At 40.5% G+C, this 21,295-nt stretch overlaps 1 protein-coding gene across 1 annotated transcript in view; it reads left to right on the top strand.

Annotated features, from left to right (window-relative positions):
* Positions 1 to 21,295, top strand: part of DNAH9 (dynein axonemal heavy chain 9) — a gene marked incomplete at both ends in the record, with an annotated part of 232,762 nt that overhangs the window by 183,955 nt on the left and 27,512 nt on the right. The window contains 3 exons of the mRNA XM_081320420.1: positions 2,592 to 2,785; positions 7,968 to 8,116; positions 9,900 to 10,027. Coding sequence (XP_081176546.1) covers positions 2,592 to 2,785; positions 7,968 to 8,116; positions 9,900 to 10,027 — 471 coding nt within the window. The remainder of the gene's footprint in view (positions 1 to 2,591; positions 2,786 to 7,967; positions 8,117 to 9,899; positions 10,028 to 21,295) is intronic.

The raw sequence follows: 21,295 nt of genomic DNA, 5'->3' as shown, positions 1-21,295 counted from the left end.
AGCTAAAACTCAAATACTTTGGCCACCTAATGAGAAGGAAGGACTCACTGGAGATTAGCCTAATGCTGGGAAAGATTGAGGGCAATAGAAGAAAGGGACGACAGAGAATGAGGTGGCTGGATGGAGTCACTGAAGCAGTAGGCGTGAGCTTAAATGGACTCCAGAAGATGGTAGAGGACAGGAAGGCCTGGAGGAACATTGTCCATAGGGTCACGATGGGTCGGACACGACTTCGCAACTAACAACAACAACAATTTTATATTTTGTCCCACTGTCCCAGTGCAAATTCAGTTCAGCATTGTCCATATTGCATGGGGCTGGTCAAATCCAGGTGACTTTTCAAGGTAAAAGACAAACTTCAACAAGAATAGCTGAAGATTATTGATAACTCCCAGTTGCCAATATTCAGCGATGTAGCCTACCTGGAGCGAAACAAGTTGAGATCTAGACATACAGCCATTTCTACTGCTTAAAGTAATTGTAGAAGATGATTTTAACATGCACATATGTGGAAACAACATTAGATAGAAAATTGCCCCCCAATTAAAAGGAGGCCTAGAAAATAAAACATATGAAGAATGGCTGCAGGACTTGGGTTTGGCTAGTCTAAAGAAAAGAAGAAATAGAGGTGACATGATAGCAGTATTCCAGTATTTGAGGAGCTGCCACAAAAAAGAGGGGGTCAAATTATTCTCCAAAGCACCAGAGGGCAGGACAAGAAACAATGGTTGGAAACTGATCAGAGAGAAGCAACCTGGAATTAATGAGAAACTTCCTAACAGTGAAGACTAAGCAATGGAACAGCTTGCCTTCAGAAATTGTGGGTGCTCCATCACTGGAGATTTTTAAGAAGAGGCTAGACAGTTACTTGTCTGAAATGGTATAGGTTCTCTTGCTTGAGTGGGGGGCTGGACTAGATGACCTCCAAGGTCCCTTCCAGCTGTATTGTATTGTATTCCATGTCCTTGTTTTTGGGTCATCGAACCAATCTCCTTGTAATATCATGTATATTAATTGATACTGGCAAAACCATCCGGTCACCATTTTTTTGAGAGGACTTGTAGATCTAGTGGGTCGTCTCTTTAATCTTCCATATCGGCGTGGATGTTCTGAGTTGTTTATCTTCTCATCCAACTTTTCTTTTTCTAGATCCTCTAGTTCCTTCTGAGTTGTACAAGTATAGGAAACCTTTTCCTTTTTCCAAGTTGTTGATGTCTTTTCTGGATTTTCAAATGTCAATATTTGTTGAATAGTAGATTCTTCTGTTATAGTATTTAAATGTTTCATTTTTTCTATTGTATTTTGTATAGATGGTTCTTTAGTTGTGGTCAAAGTTTGGGCTTTCATATCTGGGCTGTCTTCTTGTTCCTTTCCATAGCCTCTTATTATTTCATTGGTTGTGGTAAGAGTTTGAATGAGTGTTTTCAACGTATAGAGAGTTTGTTGATCTTCATCTATAAGGAAATTTTGTTCCTGGTCTTCTTCCATATTGGTATTTTAAACTAAAGGCTTTACGCTTAGAACATCCAAAAGAGAGAATTTTTTTCCCCTAGGTAGGGAACACAAAACCTTTCACAGCTGTTGTTTCAAAGTTCTCAAGGTTATGTATCTTATCTATTTCCCATGGCAGTCAGCCAGGCCCCTTTTAAAGTTTCCCTTTGAGTCCCAAAGTTATTTCAATCTTTTCAGTTTTTCTTTTTCTTTTCTTTTTATAAGAAAAAACCCAGATTTCCAACAGAAGTAAATAATGAAAAATAAAAGATAAAAAATCTTTCAGTCCACATGCTTTAAGAAGTAAGGTTCCAATTTGGATTCAGTTACTTTTTCAATGTTTAAAACACCCCTGGGCATTTAGTTGCTGCTCTTTCTGGAGGGAGGGTTAAAAACCCCCTTCCCTCACTGCAGGGGGGAGAATGCTTAGCAGCTTAAGGAGGTATAGAACGTAATTAGGGTGTAAAAGAGGTAGATCTCACCCAGTTGCCTGGTGGAAAATTTGTCTTTGGCTGTTCACAGCCTAGGGACGAGCCATAATGGTCGGTCCTTTCATCCACCGGTTTGGAGGGATCACCAGGTCTAATGGGACAGTTGCAGCTCTCCCGCGATCCAGTGAGCGCCCCTCCTTGCTGGTTGCCTCTTCAGGGTGACTTTCATCCCTTTTCAGGGCCCCCCAGTGATGCAAAACTGGACAGGGGAGAGAGAGAGCAAGTCTCCCAGCCATCCATAGTGGCTGCGTGGCAAACCGGAAGCCCTACCTCTGTTGCTCTCAATGTTTTGTTTCCATGTTTTCATTGTATTTGTCAATGGTTAATTTGAAGAATAACTTTGTAATGAATTTATTTGAAAGACTTGTTGATGTTCTCAGAAATTTGCATGGATGTCCCTAAAATTTGGGTGTTTAAAACCAAACAGTTCTGAAATCTACAAACCCCATCTTTGCAAAAAAAAACAACAGTTACAAAATGCTTTTAAGTATTTGGTACTGTGAAGTTCAGCAGTCTTGGTTCTTGAATTTCCAGCAGCTGTTTCCTTTCTATTGGTTTGATAAACCATTGGGCGACCATTTTTCAGTTATGCCACTTCTATTTTTCCAGGCCTTGTCATCCATGGAACAATTTCGGAACCTTGACCGTGAAATTGAAGGGTCTGCCAAGCGCTGGAAGAAGTTTGTGGAATCTGAATGCCCTGAAAAGGAGAAGTTTCCTCAGGAGTGGAAGAATAAGTCAGCTTTGCAGCATCTGTGTATGATGAGAGCGCTACGACCTGACCGTATGACTTATGCTGTCCGGTGAGTTCATAAAATTCTGACCCATGCCTTAGTCAACCGAGTGAAACTCTAAGCTTCTGATGCTGAGTAGCCAAGAAATGCCAGATGAGCCATCTCTTGTCCTTCTAGAGTCCCATTTCTGGCTTACAGTGAATCATTTTTAATTGTGCACTGGGATTATCTCCTCATTTTTGTCTTTAATCAGAATAGATTTAATAATGTCCATTTACTCGTTATCATTTTCAGGTTTGATTGTCTGAATAGGATGCAAATAACAGACAATTTTTTGTCACGATCTAGTTGAAGCCTGGCATTCCTCAAGCAATTCCATCAACAGACACATTAACCTACAACTAGCCTACGAACCCCTCAGAATCCAAATCAACCACACAGAGACAGCAACGACCCTCAACCAACCCATGCAAGTCCCACCTCCCACCATCAGTTCACCTCCCAATGACCCTGATCTGATGTAACCTCCCCATCACAAGACTCATCATTAGACTCTCACTAATGACTCACACTTGACCCATCACAAGAGCCATTACAAGACCCTTTCTTGACACACCCACATCTGACCAAGCACAAGACCCATCACAAGACCCTCACTTGACATATCAAGGTTGAACAACACTGATACAGACAAATATCAGAATGTTGTTAGGAAACGGAGCAGTGGCTAAATGGCTGGAATCTGAAAGAGGGAGTGTCCATCTGACGGTATCCTTGCAGATTCCACTTGTAGGAGAGGAATCATCAGAGAATTCCAAACTTCTTTCCTATTGGATTATAAATTCTGCAGAAATGGAAAATCTTGCTCCAGTAAAATATATATAAACCTGACATTTTGCTAACATGAGTTTCTCTTCAACCATTTAATTAAATCATAACAATTACTTCAAAGTTATTTTTCCCCCATGTTGATATCTACTGTTTTGCATTTTGTAAGGTTTTTGAATTGTCCCAGGGGCATTTCATGCAAGTCAAGCATCAGCTTAAAAAAAAAAAGCGGGATATCAGTTTAAACAATCGTAATAGTTACTGGGTTATCCTGTGCAATCCTCCTTGCACAATCCTGGCTTATTGCAAAATGAAATTGCTTTTACAGAAAGGTTTTTTAAATCAATTTATTATTACAACCAAAGGCCGCCACATAAATTAAACATTCAAATAAAACAAAACTAAACAGAACCAACACAAGAAGACGTAGCAATATATTACAGTTAATGATGTAATCATTGGGTGACCAAGATCTGGCTAGTTTTATGGACAGTATAACAAAAAACTAGCTAGCTTCAGAAAAACTGAAGCATACTGACCTGACAATAAAAATACATTGAGTATAGTCTAATGCTGGATAAAAACATGTAATAAAATTAATTATAAAAGATTATTAAAAAGAACTAAAATGTTTATTTATGTTTCTGGCAAATCCCCAATGCTGCTGCACAGAATCTAGACACCTGTGCTGTGATCACTGCCTGCTCTCCTTAAGCAGCCACTGGAGATAAATACTTTCTGAATGACCAGGATACCTATCAATTACGGGGAGGATATGGTTTTTCCAAATAGCTCTATAGAAGGAACATTGAAGGAGTATGTGTCCAATGGTCTCCATCTCTCTTGAGCCACAGGAGTAGAGTCTTTCAGCCAATGGTGTCTTTTTATACTTGCTGTACAGGATGGCTGATGGAAATTCAAGGCACCGTGCAAGCGAGAATGCTTCCCGGTGGTTTACTAACTCCAACTGACTAAGATATCTGGCAGGTGTAACCACGTATCTAATAGAGTCTGGAGCCAGAAACAGCGGAGCTATACCTAAGTTTGCTTGCCTCTCAATGTCCTTGTTTTACTTGGTCTTAGTCCAATTTGAAAATTGAGGCTGACGAGAAGCCTAGTTTGGCAAGGTTGGACTCACCTGCCTTGATCCATGAAAAGGAGAATTTATCTTGAAGAATTAATGGAGCAAGGCCTTGCGGAAAGCAATTAATACTTAGCCAGATGTTTAAGGAAGCTATACAGATTCTTGCTTCAACTTTTATCAATCCTGTCTCCAGGCGCAGAAGTGCATTTGGGACATAGCATGGCATCTGGAGAATTGATCTGATAAATTTGGATTAAACTCTTTCCAGTAGTGTAAACCACGAAGCTGAGGATCTGACCAAGGTCCCGTGTGCTAGTGACTTGGCCAGAAAGAGCTTAATAGCAGCTGGAACATAGTGTCCTCCCTTTGTGCGGAAAAAATTAAGAATGGCATTCGCTGATTGTGGGCCAGAGGCAGCTACTTATTCTCCATGGGCTTTTTGTGAGCCAGTGGTATGGATGACCACCCCTAGGTACTTAAAGGTGGTTACTTGCTCTATTTTGTCGCTATTTAAATACCATGAGTACCGTTTTGGCCTTTTTGCAAAATACATAGCCTTTGTTTTCTCATAATTTATGTTCAGTTTATTATATTTGCAATACTGGACAAGAGCTCGCAAGGATCTTTTAAGGCCAACTGGAGTTCTGGAGAGAATCACAGCATCATCTGCATTAGAGCAGCAGAGCAATGCTTCAGTCCACCTATGTTTTGGGGGTGGTAATTTGAATTATTTAACCATTTTACCATATCATTTATGTAAAAATTGAAGATCAAGGGGGCCAAAATGCACCCCTGCTTAACCCCCTTTTGAATGTCATCTTCTCATTATTGCCTTTCTACAATAATTTCTGTTATTAAAAATGCTAGCAAGGAAAAGAATAGCCTGTCTTGGCATCTTCACGACAAGCAGATTTCTGCATTCTTGCACATCCAAGGGCAAGACATCTACCTTCTACCTCTCAAATGTTAAAAATAAACTATTCTGGCACAAGCAAGCTCTATAATTTATTGTAACATTTTTGTCTGTTATTTCTCTGAGGTTCTGTGAAAAAATAGGACTTGTAGCATTATTCATCCCTACAGGAAAAAAAATAAACAAATAAATAAGTAATAATACCAAGAAGCCAATTGCTGTTGACTGGTTATAAGTTATTTAATAAAACAGGTTTAGCAATATACAGGCAGGCACACAACAATGGTACGAGTGCTTTGAGAAAAGCGAAATGTTGCTCCACCAGGATTTCTTTATTGTTTAACACAGTGCTTCCAGAATCCTTTCCTTCATTGCCCAAAACCAATTATCAGAAGATCCTTTTTAAAACGTCCCTGTTGTGATTGGGTGATGGGTTCGTGAGTTGTTACCAGAAGAAAAACGACCTTTACCCATTTTCGGTAATTTCACCAAGTTTGGAAAACACTGATTTAGTCATCGGATGGATATCTGATTATGTCTCTGGACTCAAAGGTTCTAATTTAATTTTCAGCAGCTGCAGGATTGTTGTAGAAAAACAATTCCATATTCATGAATTAAAGAATCACAAAATTTGGAAAATCCACCCTTCAGCCTTTCTCACTAGGAAGGAATATCTGATGGTCTGCCCAGCCTTTTCTTCTAAATCATTTTGAACGCATCTAATAGAGTGGATTTATCAGCGGGTTCCCTACTTTGACGTCTGCAGTAAAAGAACCATTATCCTCCAATTATCCTAGCAAGGATATATTTTGTGAAGACCCAGCTCTCTGGAGAAGGGTATAATGCTGGGAAAGATGGAAGAAAAGAGAAGAAAAGGATAACCAGCAGTAAGGTGGATGGAGCAAGTTACAGTGGCAATGAGCGCACTCTTGGGAGTCTTGAAAACATAGGTTGGAAGAGATTATTACAGAGAAAACCTATGTGGTCATTAGGAGTCGAAAATGACAGCACATAATCAATCAATCAACACCCCTCTGGAGAAGTGTAAACTATTGGAAACCCAGATTACGGAGAAATTCTATTAATGTGGTTATCCCAAAGGTGCTTTTTCAGGAGGCAACTGGACTTTCTTGTTTTTCTTTGAAGAGGATAAAGAACATAGGAGTCTCAGGTCCTGACTCTTCATACGAGTCTCAGGTCCTGACTCTTCATACCGTACTTCTCATCCAAGAAGCTTCTTCAGCTCTGACTGGATGGTGGGGAATGGAAGGGTTTATATATTCCTTGCAGGAGGCTGGTCATTTGCATTCTTTTGCATTCTGTCTGCAAGGAGTGTACTAAATCCTGCCATTCCCCACCATCCAGTCACAGCTGAAGAAGCTTCTTGGATGAGAAACAAAATGTCTTCAAAGAAAAAACAAGAAAGCCCAGTGGCCTCCTGAAAAAGCACCTTTGGGACAACCATGACCTGGATGATTGAGAATCTCCATAGATATTAATGTGGTTGCTATGAGTCAACACTAACTGGACGGCACATAGTTAAACAAGTGACTTACTTAGTAGCTCCACAGGTACTGCACAGATGATGTAGCAGAAAAAGGAAACACTAGAAGATGGTTTTCTAACAATGGTGCTCAGGAAGGGAGTGGACCTAGGAAGATACATATATTGATATTCCTTTTTAATATATTTTAAAAAATATGGCCTGTATGTAAATACGCAAGTTGATTCCTGAGAAAAGTTAGGTTTTATAGCAATAGCAATAGCTGTCTTTTTCTAAATCATGAGTAGGAAGAATCTTGGTATATTGCGTATTAGACTGGTTATCAATCAAATACATTGCAATATAAGCTTGTTCTTTACCATTTCCTCCCTTAGTCTGATGGTTCTCCATACCATTCTAAAGTTTCAGTGTCTTGCATTCAGTGCATCTAAAGTTTTAATAGTTTTAATAATTTGGGTAGTTTGTAGCAATAAGCAATAACAATATTGGTATCACAGTATTGGCAACATTAAGACCTCTTATTAAAAGCATAAATATTTCTTGCTTAAAATGCATTCGCATTGTTTTCATACGATGGATAAAGTAGAACTTATTGTAATCTTGAACTTTCCGAAAATCTAACCTTTCTCAAGGGCAGAGTGTATGACCGGTCAAAGCAATGCTTAAGAACAAAGCCATTCACTTCTCACTCTGGGACCTCAAGTCAATATTCTCTTTCAGTATTGCCAGCTGGCATATTAGGTGAATAAGCTGACAGTTCTTCCACATCTTACCTTTTTCCTGGTATTGGATTTGGGAGGTGGAGATATTGAGTCTTCAGTCTAGGATAAGTAATTCTCACATTTTACAGTAAAGTTTTTCCTTAATTTAGTAAACACATTGTAATTGCCACATAGAACCCTTTAGCAATCTATTCCAACAGGGATTTTGTGGAAGAAAAGCTTGGGAGCAAATATGTGGCCGGACGATCTCTGGATTTTGCAACATCGTATGAAGAGTCAGGACCTGAGACTCCTATGTTCTTTATCCTCTCACCTGGAGTGGATCCCTTGAAAGATGTAGAGAAACATGGTAAATACAATACATCAGAAGCCAAATGACATTACTGCATGTGAACTTGCTTTATCAAAAACAAATAAATAAAAACCCCTTTCTTTGCTGATTCCAGGAGAGGCATTTTTTTCCAGTTTAGCACACTGCCATAAAACCCATCATCTTATAATTTATTTATTTACACCTCCATTTTTTTGTCCCTTCCACTCAAACACCTGGCACAGCAGTCCTATTTTCACAGCAATCCTATTTTCACATCTGATTATTGAATTGTGTCTAGCAGCACAAAATGCCTGATGCAGCCTCTGTTTTGATTGGCTTTGAGAAGACCACTAATAACAGAGATCTACATAAAGTAATTGTGTTGGGAACTCCTGAGACTGAGTGAATATATATATATATATATATATATATATATATATATATATATATATATATATATATATATATATATATATATATGTATATATATATATATATATATATATATACAGTATATATATATATATATATATATATATATATATATATATATATATATATATATATATATATATATATATATATATATATATATATATATATATATATATATATATATATATATATATATATATATATATCCAGATGTCAAAATCTGGTTTTGATGTATGATTTGTTTGATCAACTGCAGTAAAGACATTGAGCTTTTTGTCATTTTAATCAGGAGGATTTAATGCACATCTGATTGCACCGCAACTCCTAAGAGCATGAGTGTAAACAGAGAAAAGATAATTAGAGATGTCTGCAGCAGTTACTCACAGAAAAGTGTTAGTTCCTCACCTGTACAGAACATTGTTTTTCTTTGTAGCAATTCTGAATTGTCAGTAGCAAAAAAACCAAAAACATCTTGGGTGGTTCTAAACTCTCTTGTACTCCACCTAAGAGTTTGCTCATACTGCATTAAACTTGGATTCAACTTGCTCTCCATTTGACCCGTAGCAAGTTGAAGCACCGTTGAGCATTGAACAAAAGGCAGATCCACACTTTCTGCTTGGCTTCCAATCCCAACCCACTGCAAATGCATCAGCATCAGTGTCTTCCAGTTTTGATCCAAAACTTCTGTGTAAAGTAAAGTAAAGTAAAGTAAAGTAAAGTAAAGTAAAGTAAAGTAAAGAAATTGTCTGGGCATTATAAAAGGAGATACTGTGGGAATTGGGGTGTGAAGGCACCCATGTGCAAGTATCTGGGAAAACAAGGGAAAGGCAAAGAGATTTGTGAGGATGGAACGGTCCTTAAAGGCAGGCCCTGTTAGACCAGACTACCTGGGAGTCATCTAAAGAGGCTTGCCTTTTTTGCATGGATGGGAGGAGCAAGAAGCAAGGGGATAACCATTCAGGCCCCATTGCCAGCTCACAGCAATTTGGATTAGAATTACTGAAGTTGCCTTAAGAAACAGCCAGGAGCATCATGGGAGATAATCACTTAGGGTGTAGTGCAGTATTGTTCCCAAACACCATCTCAGTCTATCAACATAATAAAGTACTATTTGCCGCAGTGCACTTGGGGAATTAAACAGCAGATTTGGCCATGAGGCTTAGTCATGAGACTTTAGATAGGAAGAGAAATGGGAGAGGATTAACACCCACACAGCCATATTTGTTGTGCATTGCAGTCCCAGTTAGAATCAGCCTATTTTTAAGGTTGCAAAAGCTAATCAAGATAGTAAATCTGGTAGAAAGCTAAATCTGTGACTACCAATCTACTGTGAGTTGCTGGCATTCTTTTTCTCTGGACTGAAATGCTTACTTTCTCCTTTCAGGAAAGAAACTTGGCTATACATTTAACAACCGGAATTTCCATAATGTCTCACTGGGGCAAGGTCAAGAGATAGTAGCAGAACAAGCCCTCGACCTGGCAGCAGCAGAAGGACACTGGGTTATCTTGCAGGTCTGTGTTCTCTTTTGGTTTGGGAGAAGAGGTCTCTTGCCTGCCTTCAAGCCATCTTTTCTCCAGACAGGTTAAAACAGGAGCAAACCACTCCTTGACAAATCTGCCAGTCAATCTGCCAGTCAATCTGCCAGTCAATCTGCCAATATTCTTCATTCCAAAATGACAAGTGGGATTCCTACCCACCCTCATTGCTGAATGTAAAATTCACATTTTAATGACTGACATAACTGTTCTTTATTATGTATAGGTTTGCGTGTGTGCACGTGAATGTATGTGTGTGTGTGTGTGTGTATAGGAAAAGATATATCAACATGATTTTCAATTCTTCATCAAGAAAAGTTGAATTTAGTTGTGCATGTTTTTTTTTCATTTTGCTGGCCTCTGCCTGGGAGAGAGAGCAGAGTGAGGTGTACCCTGAAGCTGTGCCCCTTGATCCTGTCACCATTTGTGGTTTTGGCATATCACAAGGCATGATTCACTGCAATTTACTTTTATCATTTTAAGGTACAGAAATTAACTTCAAAGAAAATGTATAAAAAAATTGAATTCTTTGACTGGGCTGAGCTGTCTTTAGAGACTGAACTTGGCTTTAGTTCTCAGCCAAGGGAGAAGGGAAGAGGTTGTGATGAGAGCATTTCAGCTTTGAGAATGAGGATGGCACTGAGCCACACAATATAGTAAATGAGATGGAAAGGCCCTTTCCACTGCAGTTCACGGTGGATTTAAACCTTAAAGATCAAGATTGTGGATTTATTTCAAAAATTATTCTGGGTTGACTTAAAATTATCTTAATGTAGGAGACAAGATAAATGCAGTCCTAGGATCTGTGAAGCCTTCTGAAACGATTACTTTCTTTCTTCCCTAGGGACCTTCTTCCTGCTTCTTGAATTTTAGAGTGTTGACTGCTATTTCTTTTTGTAACACTGTCCTGGTTCTTGGCTTTTCCTGGGAAGCATCATGCCAATAAGAACAACAAATATGTGCCACTTAGAAGCACTCAGATGTTCATCTCCGTATTGTTTCATGGAAAATGCTTAAGGATAGATATTTTTCTAGTTCAGTCACATGATAGGTTTTTCCTCTCTTGAAATTTCTTTTGTCAGTTCTAGTAGGAAAGGAAGGGGAGAATGTATGTGTCCACCACAATATAATATTGAGTAGAATTTCCTTTTCCAAGCACTTCTGGTTGGAAGAAGCAAGGCCAGAAATGGGAAGGGAAACTTTCCTTGGAAGCCCACCCACGGATGTTATCTGGCTCATTAGTAGAGACAAAAGGATTATAGTGCCATTCCCCTTTGCTGATGTGCACAGTCATTTTCTATTTGCCTCTCCTTAGTTTGAGAGAAAAGGGAGCTTTCTGAGCCTGGAACTTAATTTAGTTCATACCATCCAGAATGCATCCTACCGATAATCTTAATTTAAGGCTTGGAATCATATTTGAATTTGTGAAATGCTCTTTTCTGTGAGACAACTGGGCCTACAGAATGATCCAGAGAATAGTTTTAATATGTCCTTCCTGACTTGAAAGACTTTTCCTTTAATCTTTTAAGACAGACATGTCAAACACAAGGCCCGGGGGCCGGATCCGGCCCGCGAAGTGGTTTCATGCGGCCCGCGAAGCCATCCTGGAAACAGTGAGGGAACGGCCCCCACTGCCTTGGCCCCGGCCCAGAGACCCTCCTCCTGCCAGAGAGCCTCAGATCTCTCCCACTCCTGCCCAGGCCCCCATAGGCACCCTTGATGCGAATGATGTCAAGCTGGCCATGCCCACCCAGTAGGCCATACGCACTCTAGCCACGGACACCCAGTAGGCCACGCCCACCCTGGCCATACCCACCCGGCCCCCTGAGGGCAACCGCAATGCTGATGCGGCCCTCAATGAAATTGAGTTTGACACCCCTGTTTTAAGAGATACAAACTGCATTGTCTGAGTAATCGGCACATACAGTATATATCCCATAATGTCCACCTAAAATAGATGCTAGGTTACTTGGCAGTATAAAGCCGTGAACTACCCAGGTTGTATCTTCTGGAAGTGTAGGAATTATAACTCCCAGAATTTCCAGTGAGGGAAACAGCTTAAGAAAACATTTCCTTATACTTCTGCACAAGCAGAGCCTCTCATTTTGTAATAAGATTGGATTTTCATTCATATTATTATTATTCTATAATAATTTTGCTGCAGCAATATTTGTTCTGGTCTGTATTTCTGTGACTTTCTTCAGCACCTCATGCAAGGGGCAGAGAGATAGCAAGCTGTTTCTGTTTGATGTTTTGTATTGTGATGAAACTGATGACATGTTTGTCAGTGGTCCTAAATTTTCTTTTCTTTCTTTAAATCCTGTTCCCTGTCTTAATTTGTGAACTACGGTACATCTTAGTCTGAAAGCCAGAATTTGGGGGGAAAGAATCTAGGCACTACAGTAGCTTCTCTTAACCATAGTCTTTGCTTATTAATCAGAATGCCATCATCTTCTTTCCACAATTAACTTAACAAAATTCCTATGTGCTGTCCCATTTTCATATATTAATGTGGTACTGAATTTGGTTCATGTACTAAATTCAATCACAATGAACTGGTCAACCATAGCAATGCACTGATCAAAAGATCTGGCAGAAATTTCCGTGTTGCATGTTAAATAATTGGTTGACTTGTTAAGCATTAAGAAGTGGAAGGCTTATTTGAGTAAGGAACCAATGAAACCACCCCCTCCCCCACTTAAAAAACAATTACTTTAAACCTTGAATTCTTTGCCAACCAAATTTGCATCCCAGAATTTCCAGGCTATGTACAAATTGGACACACGAAAGACATTTAGGCGGACACGACCATTTTGTATGTCTTTTGTTTCTGCCAGCCATGCTTCTGACTCTTCTTTAGGCACCACCCTCTAAGGATAACTTTACAGTCCTGAAGAGGTTTTAAGAAACAAAACAGGGTAACGTAGTATTCTTTTGCCACTAGAAACCTCTGCACGCTATCATCCTAACATAAATAAACCTCACTGTGTGCCTTCTGGCATGAGTACCCTACAACAGGGCTTTTCAACCTTTTTACCCATTGTACCACTTTTAGGATAAGGCAATGTCCGAGTACCACCAGTTGCCCAGCAAGATATCAAAAATTTGACCCCCCCCCCCAAGGGAAAAAAATGATAATGTACAGGTAGTCCTCGACTTACAACAATTCGCTTAGTGACTGTCCGAAGTGACGTATGACCATTTTTCACACTTACGACTGTTGCAGCATCCCCAGGGTCATGTGATTTACATTTGGATGCTTGGCAATTGATTCATACTTATGACAGTCACAGTGTCCCAGGTTCATGTGATCACCTTTTGCAACTTTTTGACAAGCGAAGTCAATGGTCCCGGGGGGGGGAGCTCATCACTCAGGTTGCAGGGTGCCTGTGTGTGGGGAATCCATGGGTCTCTGGTGGAGGGGGGTGGAACTGTGGTGGGTGCCCTCCTTTCTCCCTCTCTCCCATTGTTCCTTCCTTCCTTCCTTCCTTCCTTCCTTCCTTCCTTCCTTCCTTCCTTCCTTCCTTTCTTTCTTTCCTCCTTCTTTGTCCCTTCCTCCTTCCTTCCCTCCCTTCCATTGTCCCTCCCTCCCTCAGGTTGCAGGTTGTGTGTGTGTGGGGGAATCCATGGGTTACTATTGTGAGTGGGCAGGAGGGAAACCAAACTTTTCAATAGGCATGTTACTGTTTATACTCTGAAGGTTTCTTTTTATTCCTCCACCAACCTCAGTTCATTCTCAGCAGTTCACAATTCTGGGCTTCTTCTTTTGTCACCTTTTTGTTTTTCCAGTTCTTCCCTAAGATTTTTGGGTCGCTTCTTCTCTTCTTTTCTCCTCCATTCTCCGAGCAATTGTGCTTTCAACAACTCCAACTCCCCCACCCGACCCCACCCCATCTCCTTTCCCCATTATTTCCTCTTGCTACCAGGCACTCTCGGTTTACGAAAACCGCTTTCTGAAGTCCAAGATAGGGAGGTATCAGACACAGTCATGCTTCCATTGCAGTTGCCCTTAAAGTCCTGAAATTGGGCTTATTTTGCTTCCATAAAGATCATTCTTTCCCACACGGGCTTTGGCTGCCTCAGAAGGCGCGAGGGGCCTTGCTCCTTATTGGAGACGCGCAGAGGGAGGCCAGAAATCCACCCTCAGACGGTGGTGTTGGGGTGCGGGCAGAGCCTGGGGCTGGGTGGGTGGCGCCAATGGCCTCCTCGGGGATGCGCCTGTTGGAAAAGGACGGCACAGCGGCGGCCACACAGAATACAGGCACGGTGCTGAGGCGACAGACAGAGCGCGGTCTGGGAGGACGCGGCATCTCTGCAACCTCACTTTGGAGGTGACTTGCTACCTATCTGCCTGCCTCTGCGGCTCCTTCCCCGGCACTTCATGTCCAGCTCTACAGCAGGCCTGCAAAGGGCAATGGGAGAGGAGCAGGCTGATCACCTTACCGGTAACTGGGACTCCGATGCGCCTTCCCAACCATGTGTGCCTTGGACGGGGCCACGCTTATCTGAGGGAGCGGGGCATCTGGGCGCAGGGCCAATCAGGAGCCCTGCGAGGGGGCAAGCACTGGGAGCCATTGTTGAAGGCTGAAACGCCTTCAACTGTAACTGCTTGCATGTGTTTGTGTGTGTGTGAGCAGGGATCAGTGCTGCTTTCCAGGTGATAAGTGCTTCTTCGGGGCTCAGCAGACGCTCTGGGATCAGTGCTGCTTTTCATGTGATTGGTGCTTATTCGGGGCTCAGCAGAAGCACCAGGATCAGCGCCGAGCTCCAGATGGAGCCTGGCGCTGATCCTGGCACTTCCGCTGAGCCCTGACAGCCCCAAAGAAGCGCCGATCAGCCGCAAAGTGGCACTCATCCTGGCACTTGAGCCCTGGCAGCCCCAGCACTGGGCTGCCACCTCCTTCCCAGCCTCCTGACTGGCTGGGGCTCCCGCCGGGAAGCCATCAATACACCAGGAGCTCTCTGTGGACAGGAGCCCATTGGCGGAGGTCGGGGCTGGCCGTACGGAGTCACCAGCTGATTGGCGCGTATGGCCAGTCCCGACCTCTGCCGATGGGCTCCAGTCCACGGAGAGCTCCCGGCGAGTCGACATGGGCATGACGCGGGGGGGGGAGGAAGGCGACACTGCGTACCACCAGCCTGGTACTCACGTACCACCGGTTGAAAAGCCCTGCCCTACAATATATATTTTGCCCGCCACTAGAATAAAATGCACTTGGGTAGTCTGCAGAGATGCTTTCTTTCCATTCAGGAAACACCTTACGTGATGCAATGGAAATATAAATAGGAAACAGAACTGTTTGGGGGAAATTTGCACTGTTTTTTTACCTCTTAGGAGTGATAATCCATTCGTTGCATTGGAAAACTTCTCGTCTTTCAAATCTAGCATGAGGCAAGGCTATTTTTTTATTTATGTGCACAACCCACACCCAGTGTGTATCAAGGGATTTGGGGGCCCTTATTTGAGAAGCAGATTTTGGAATTGTTGAAATACACAGAAAAGTAAGAGTTAATGCTCCCCTCTCAAATGATATCTGAAACAGGCATATGACATCTTAGGAAACAGTTTCCATTTTCATTTATAGAGGCTTTTATTGGGGCTTTTACTTATGTAGTGTTTAATTGAATGGGAGAGAGGCAACTGCCCAGTGGGGATGCTAAAGCATGGATCTTCTAGTGCTCTAGTGCTATTCTATTCCCTTAGAATAAGCAGTAAAATGAAAAATATACAGCTGATTGTTAGTGATTACTTTGCAAATATAAGCCCAGACAACACGCTGTTTACCAAATATTAAGGTGTTTATGTTAAAAATCAATAAAATATATTTTTAAAAAGAAAAATATACAGATAAGGCAGCTACATACAATTATTTTTGGTCGGACCTGCACTTTTAAAATTATTATTTTATTAGCTGAGAGCTGATGAAAGTCTTTTTGACCTATTTTCCCTTATTTGAATGAAGATTGGGGGAATTTTACTTACAGCAGCTACTTGGAAGCTTAGCATACTTATTTTTCTTAACCCACCAGTGTATTTTGGAGAATTCTGAGGGGGCAGGGGGAGCCTGCAAAAAAGAGGCCTGGAAGCTCATGGGTTTGGGGTACCTCATCCCCTAAAGGTTTAAGTGTATGTGTGCCATTCCTTTGGCTGAAAGACACCCACCATAAACCACACTAGCATAACATTTACTGCTCAGAAGGTGTCAGGCTGATTCCATCCCCTGGCACCGAAAGAATAGTCAGAAAAGTGTCTGAGGTAGTACCCACAATAAATTCCAATGGCTTGTTGCCTGCTGAACAGGTAAAACATTAACCCTGAAACACCCAAGGACAACTTAAAGCTCCTTCAGGTGTATATTGGGGAAAAGATGGAAGTCAAAGTCACATTAGTACAAGAGGAAGGGCATATTTATGCCACAGTTAATCCAAGAAGGGAAAGTCTCCCCCATAACAGAGGAAAGCTGGTGGATTAGACTTAAATTTTATATATTCTGGCATCTTGTTTGTTGCAGTGACTTATCAGATGTTTTCAGGAAGCTCACAGTAATGGCAGGAGTCATTCTGATCAAGATCCAATAATTGACAACTAATATTATGAGACAAGGGATGTGGTGGCTCAGTGGGTTAGGACACTGAGCTTGTCAATCAGAAGATCGGCAGTTTGGCGGGTCGAATCCCAAGTGTCGCGTAGCAGAGTGAGCGCCTGTTACTCGTCCCAGCTTCTGCCAACCTAGCAGTTCGAAAGCATATAAAAATGCAAGTAGAAAAATAAGGACCACTACGGTGGGAAGGTAACAGCGTTCCGTGCGCTTTTGGCATCTAGTCATGCCGGCCACATGACCATGGAGATGTCCTTGGACAAACGCTGGCTCTTCGGCTTTGAAACGGAGATGAGCACCGGCCCCTATAGTTGGAAACGACTAGCACACATGTGCGGGGGAACCTTTACCTTTACCTATTATGAGACATATTTTCTCTGATGTGGTAGATAATCATTACTGATAGCTATTGATAACAAACTATGAATTGGTCTAATTTATTTTAAAGTTATGGTAGGAGTGGCTTTTAAAAGCAGCATTTTAATAAATTATGTTGCCTATGTTGGGTATCTTGCTAACATCATGATACACAATGCAGTCAGCCGGTCTGGCAAAAATGTCTGTGCCAGGCTTTCTCAGAGTGATATTCCCCATTTTGGAAATGGAGGTGCAAGTCAAACAATCATGAGGGTACCAGTTGGGGAAGGTTGAGCTATAGAAGATGTAAAGTATCCTGATGTAACACTTTTTCATTGCATCTCTGCTGACTGGAGTAGGAGATCAGTGATAAGATAAATTATTGGTTTGTATGTTACTATTTCTAAGAGTTACCCTAGCAACATCAATGTCTTTTTTAATAATATTTTTATTAAAGTTTAAAGATAAAGAACTAATACAAATCAAGAAAAACAAACAATGAAAAAAATATAAAAAGTGTAAAGAAAAAAAGGGAGAAAAGAAAGAAAAAGTATAAAAGTAAAAGATATGTAAACTATATTTTTACATATCCTATATCAAGATAAGTATAAATGCTTTCAGTAACTTATCATTTTCTCTAACATTTCATCCAAAGATCCCATATCTCATCCCTTATCTATAATCAAATTAGAAAACCTCATCAGTCAATCTTAATCATCAAAAGTCCAGTAAGAGCTAACAGAAACAAAATGTGTATTTTAATCTTAATCAAATAAATCAGTTTCATATTTCTTTCCAGTTTACACAGTAACTTATCATTTTCTCTAAAAATACAACATTTTTTTCTTTTTCCATATAATTCTGTCCATATCTTGTCATTTTTAAATCCTTGTCCAAGATTTAAGGTCTTAAAGGAAATTTCTGAGTGTACTCTTGCTAAATATCCTTGAATTCCTCCAAAGTTAATATACTTTTCTCCATTCTATATTAGTGGATGTCTTTTAAAATTATAATCTTTAGTTCTTTCTGGTTGCCACTAGTGTCTAGCCCTCCTATCATGTTTTTGTCTAATCCTCAATATTTTCCCACAGGAATTTTTTTTTTACATCTTAATATATTTTTAATAGAATTTTAAGCAATCTACATGAAGGATTCTTACAATTAGTTTCCAAATCGTATGTCAAATCCATCTGGTCCCTTAGATTGTTTAAACCTTCTAAAATCAACATTCTAATCATCCTTTTGCTGCTTATTTCAGAATATTGTTAATGCTCTTTCACTAAGGATTGAAGGAGGATCATCTGGTGCGATGTAACTTCTTCTGAAGGTTCTTAATATCAAAAAACAAAGAAACAAATAAAAAAACTAGTTAACAAGCCATTCCTTGAAGTGATTAAGGGTATTAAGGCAAACCCAGTCTCCCTTTAAAGCAGGCATGTCAAACCCGCAACGTCCCATGATGTTGCGCAATGTATCGTGACATTTTCCCCATTGCTGGCAATGGGGTGGGTGTGGTTTCGGCATGACGCATCCGCCCGCGGGTCGGCAGTTTGACATGCCTGCTTTAAAGGCTCCAAAGCACAGTAAAGCTGACTCTTGATTCAGAGACTGCTGTTTTACAGTCTCATTGTGGGGGCATCTGAATGGAGCACTAGTGGTGATCTCAGCTTCTCCCCTTTATCTAGAGAGGGATTTTAATGCACTGATCTGTTTGCCAGCAAATTGTTCTCCATGATTTTCATTTTACTGATTACTCTAAGGGTCCCACAAAAAGCAAAGCTGTGTCTACCATGAAAGTTCATTGCAACTCCAATTTCTTTCAAATGTTTTAAAACATGTACCCATGTATGTCTATTGTATGTGCATTTCCCTGGACATTTCCCTGGTAAATTAGACAAGTAGCTGCTTTCCTTTCAATACTACTCACTGTGTGCCTTTCTAACAGGAGCATGCTTGCATATGCACAGATACTCCCACATAGCAAAGTTAACCTTCAAAAGGAAAGGTATGTACATTACATGGAATTTTCAATATCAAAAGCCAGGAATAGCTGATGATCACACTTTTGCAGAAAGTAGTTTTTTTAAAAAATTAACATTTTTAAAAGAACCATGGAACCATGGAATTAGGAAAAACGTAGTAATGAAATTTAGCTTTAAAATGTTCAAAAACCATTTAACTCATTGACTAATTCCTTATTACAAAATTAGTACTCCAGATGAATTGAAGGCAAAAGGAGAAGGGGATGGCAGAGGATGAGAAACGCAACCGTGTGTCCTGATCATTGAAACTTCCGAACAGGATCATAAATACCCCTGGGGAGGTTCATCATAACTTTGAACAGCTATTAAGCAACCAATTATAAGTCAAAGACTATCTGTAAAACATCTTCAATAGATACAGCTGCCTCTGTTCTGTGCTCACATAATTGCATTGTGAGCATTTGGCAACTGGCCTGCATTTACAGCTGTTTACAATGTCCATAGTCAGGTGGCTGCAATTTATGCCGTTTTACCAGAAACGTCTGTTTAATTCTGGTTTCTTGCAAAAAAAAATGCCCATGGTGAAAAATGAGTTTGCTTAACAACTTTGTGTTTGCTTAATGACCCACTGGAAAAAAAGATTGTAAAAATCAGCTGTGGTCACATGATGACTCATGACACTGAGTGGCATGTAATTGCGGGCTCAATCACAATCACATGTGGAGGGCTACCTTTTCTTTGACTTCTTTTTTTACTGTGTTTTCTGCAAATAATTCAGTAAAGAGAGTTTGTTATAAACAAAAGAAACCACCAGGGTCAGCAGCATGAATGGGTGGGTTTTGCACCATTTTGAAGTGCAACAATAAAATGTCTTTCGCAGATTGGTGAGAAATAACTCAGTGGTGTGTGGGTGTGTGTCTGTTGCTTTTTTGAACACCAGTAAGCTCCAGGAACTGTCTTGGGATACGCAAAACATGGCATCTGGACAATTTTAATCAGTCACATATCATCCAGGCAGCTGAACCAAATAATTTTCCAGAAATGTAACGCAACAGAAGAAAAAGAGCCGCCATGCCTTGTTCATTATGATGAAAGCTGTGTTCCCAAGATTGCCTGGGAGACACAGTAAAAAGCCTAAGTTCCTAAATTATGCTGTCTTAATCATGCTGTATACAAGTGCCTGTTGTGTTCTGTCAGGTTTTCCCCCCCTCAGAAATCTGAGGACTGTTTGCACTTTTTAGCTTGTGCCCACACTCTCGTTTCTGTCTTATTCTTGCAATTTGGAACTCTAGGAGCTGTTCTGAACTATTAAGTGAAATGAGAAAGATTTTGCTGACTGTCAGACTGCACATTTGCTGCTCATAAAGACATTCTGTTCTTCCAGTTCCACTTATCATTAATTGATCCAGTGCACGCAGTCTTGGGTGCTTGCTTTCAATTCAAGCAAATAAAATTCTCTATATCCAGGCAGTGCATTCGTGGTGCAGCACTTGGTAAAGCTCTGGGTCCAAATTCTGATCCTTTTCTAAGTCAGTTTACTATGCTGATCACCATAATGCTGTATTTGATTCAGTTGTGCCATTAAATCCTTTGAGGCATTTAGGATTCTACATTAAGTTCATGTTTCTAATTTTACTACATTCGTCTTTAACCTGTTGTTTGTTCTTTATAAAATATCCCAGAACTTTAGTTAAACCAGTAATAACTTAGTTTATTTACCATAACTGAATATGCAGCATATATAAACCTTAAATCTGCTTTTCCCAGTAGAAATCCTATTTCCCACAAAATTCCAGCTTGTGTTCTTCTTCAGGACTTCCTTTCAAAATGAAGTATTGGTTCGTCTTTATATATATATTGGCTGGAGAATATATTTCTTGTCATTTGATTCGCAAGCCATATTCAGTATAACCCATATACACATACATAGTATTAAATTATCAGTTAATTTCAGGGGAAGCAAGGTAGCAAAGAAGTTACTGGTAGTTTCTTTGATTACCTCTACCAAGGGACCTGGGGACTAGATTGTTGAACCACCTGGCCTCCAGTTGATGATGGTTAATGCCAGGTAACCAGGTCTGTTTTTAACAAGACCACATCCATCCACAATCTGGTGGTGATGAATGGGCAGATCTGGCATGTATTACTGGGCAGAGGAAGGAGGGAATGACCTTGAGGGACATGTAGGCCTGGCCTTTGCCTCCGAGTAGTTGTTTGGTGATCCCGATCTGGAAAGTATTACCATCTGCCCTTTGTTGTGGCAGAACACTCCTTGTTCCAGATACAGTTGTTGCCCATTTCCTCCA

The sequence above is a fragment of the Vipera berus genome, assembly GCF_964194415.1.
Source record: "Vipera berus genome assembly, chromosome: 2".
Taxonomy (NCBI): domain Eukaryota; kingdom Metazoa; phylum Chordata; class Lepidosauria; order Squamata; family Viperidae; genus Vipera; species Vipera berus.
This window is presented reverse-complemented; position numbering and strand designations above follow the sequence as displayed.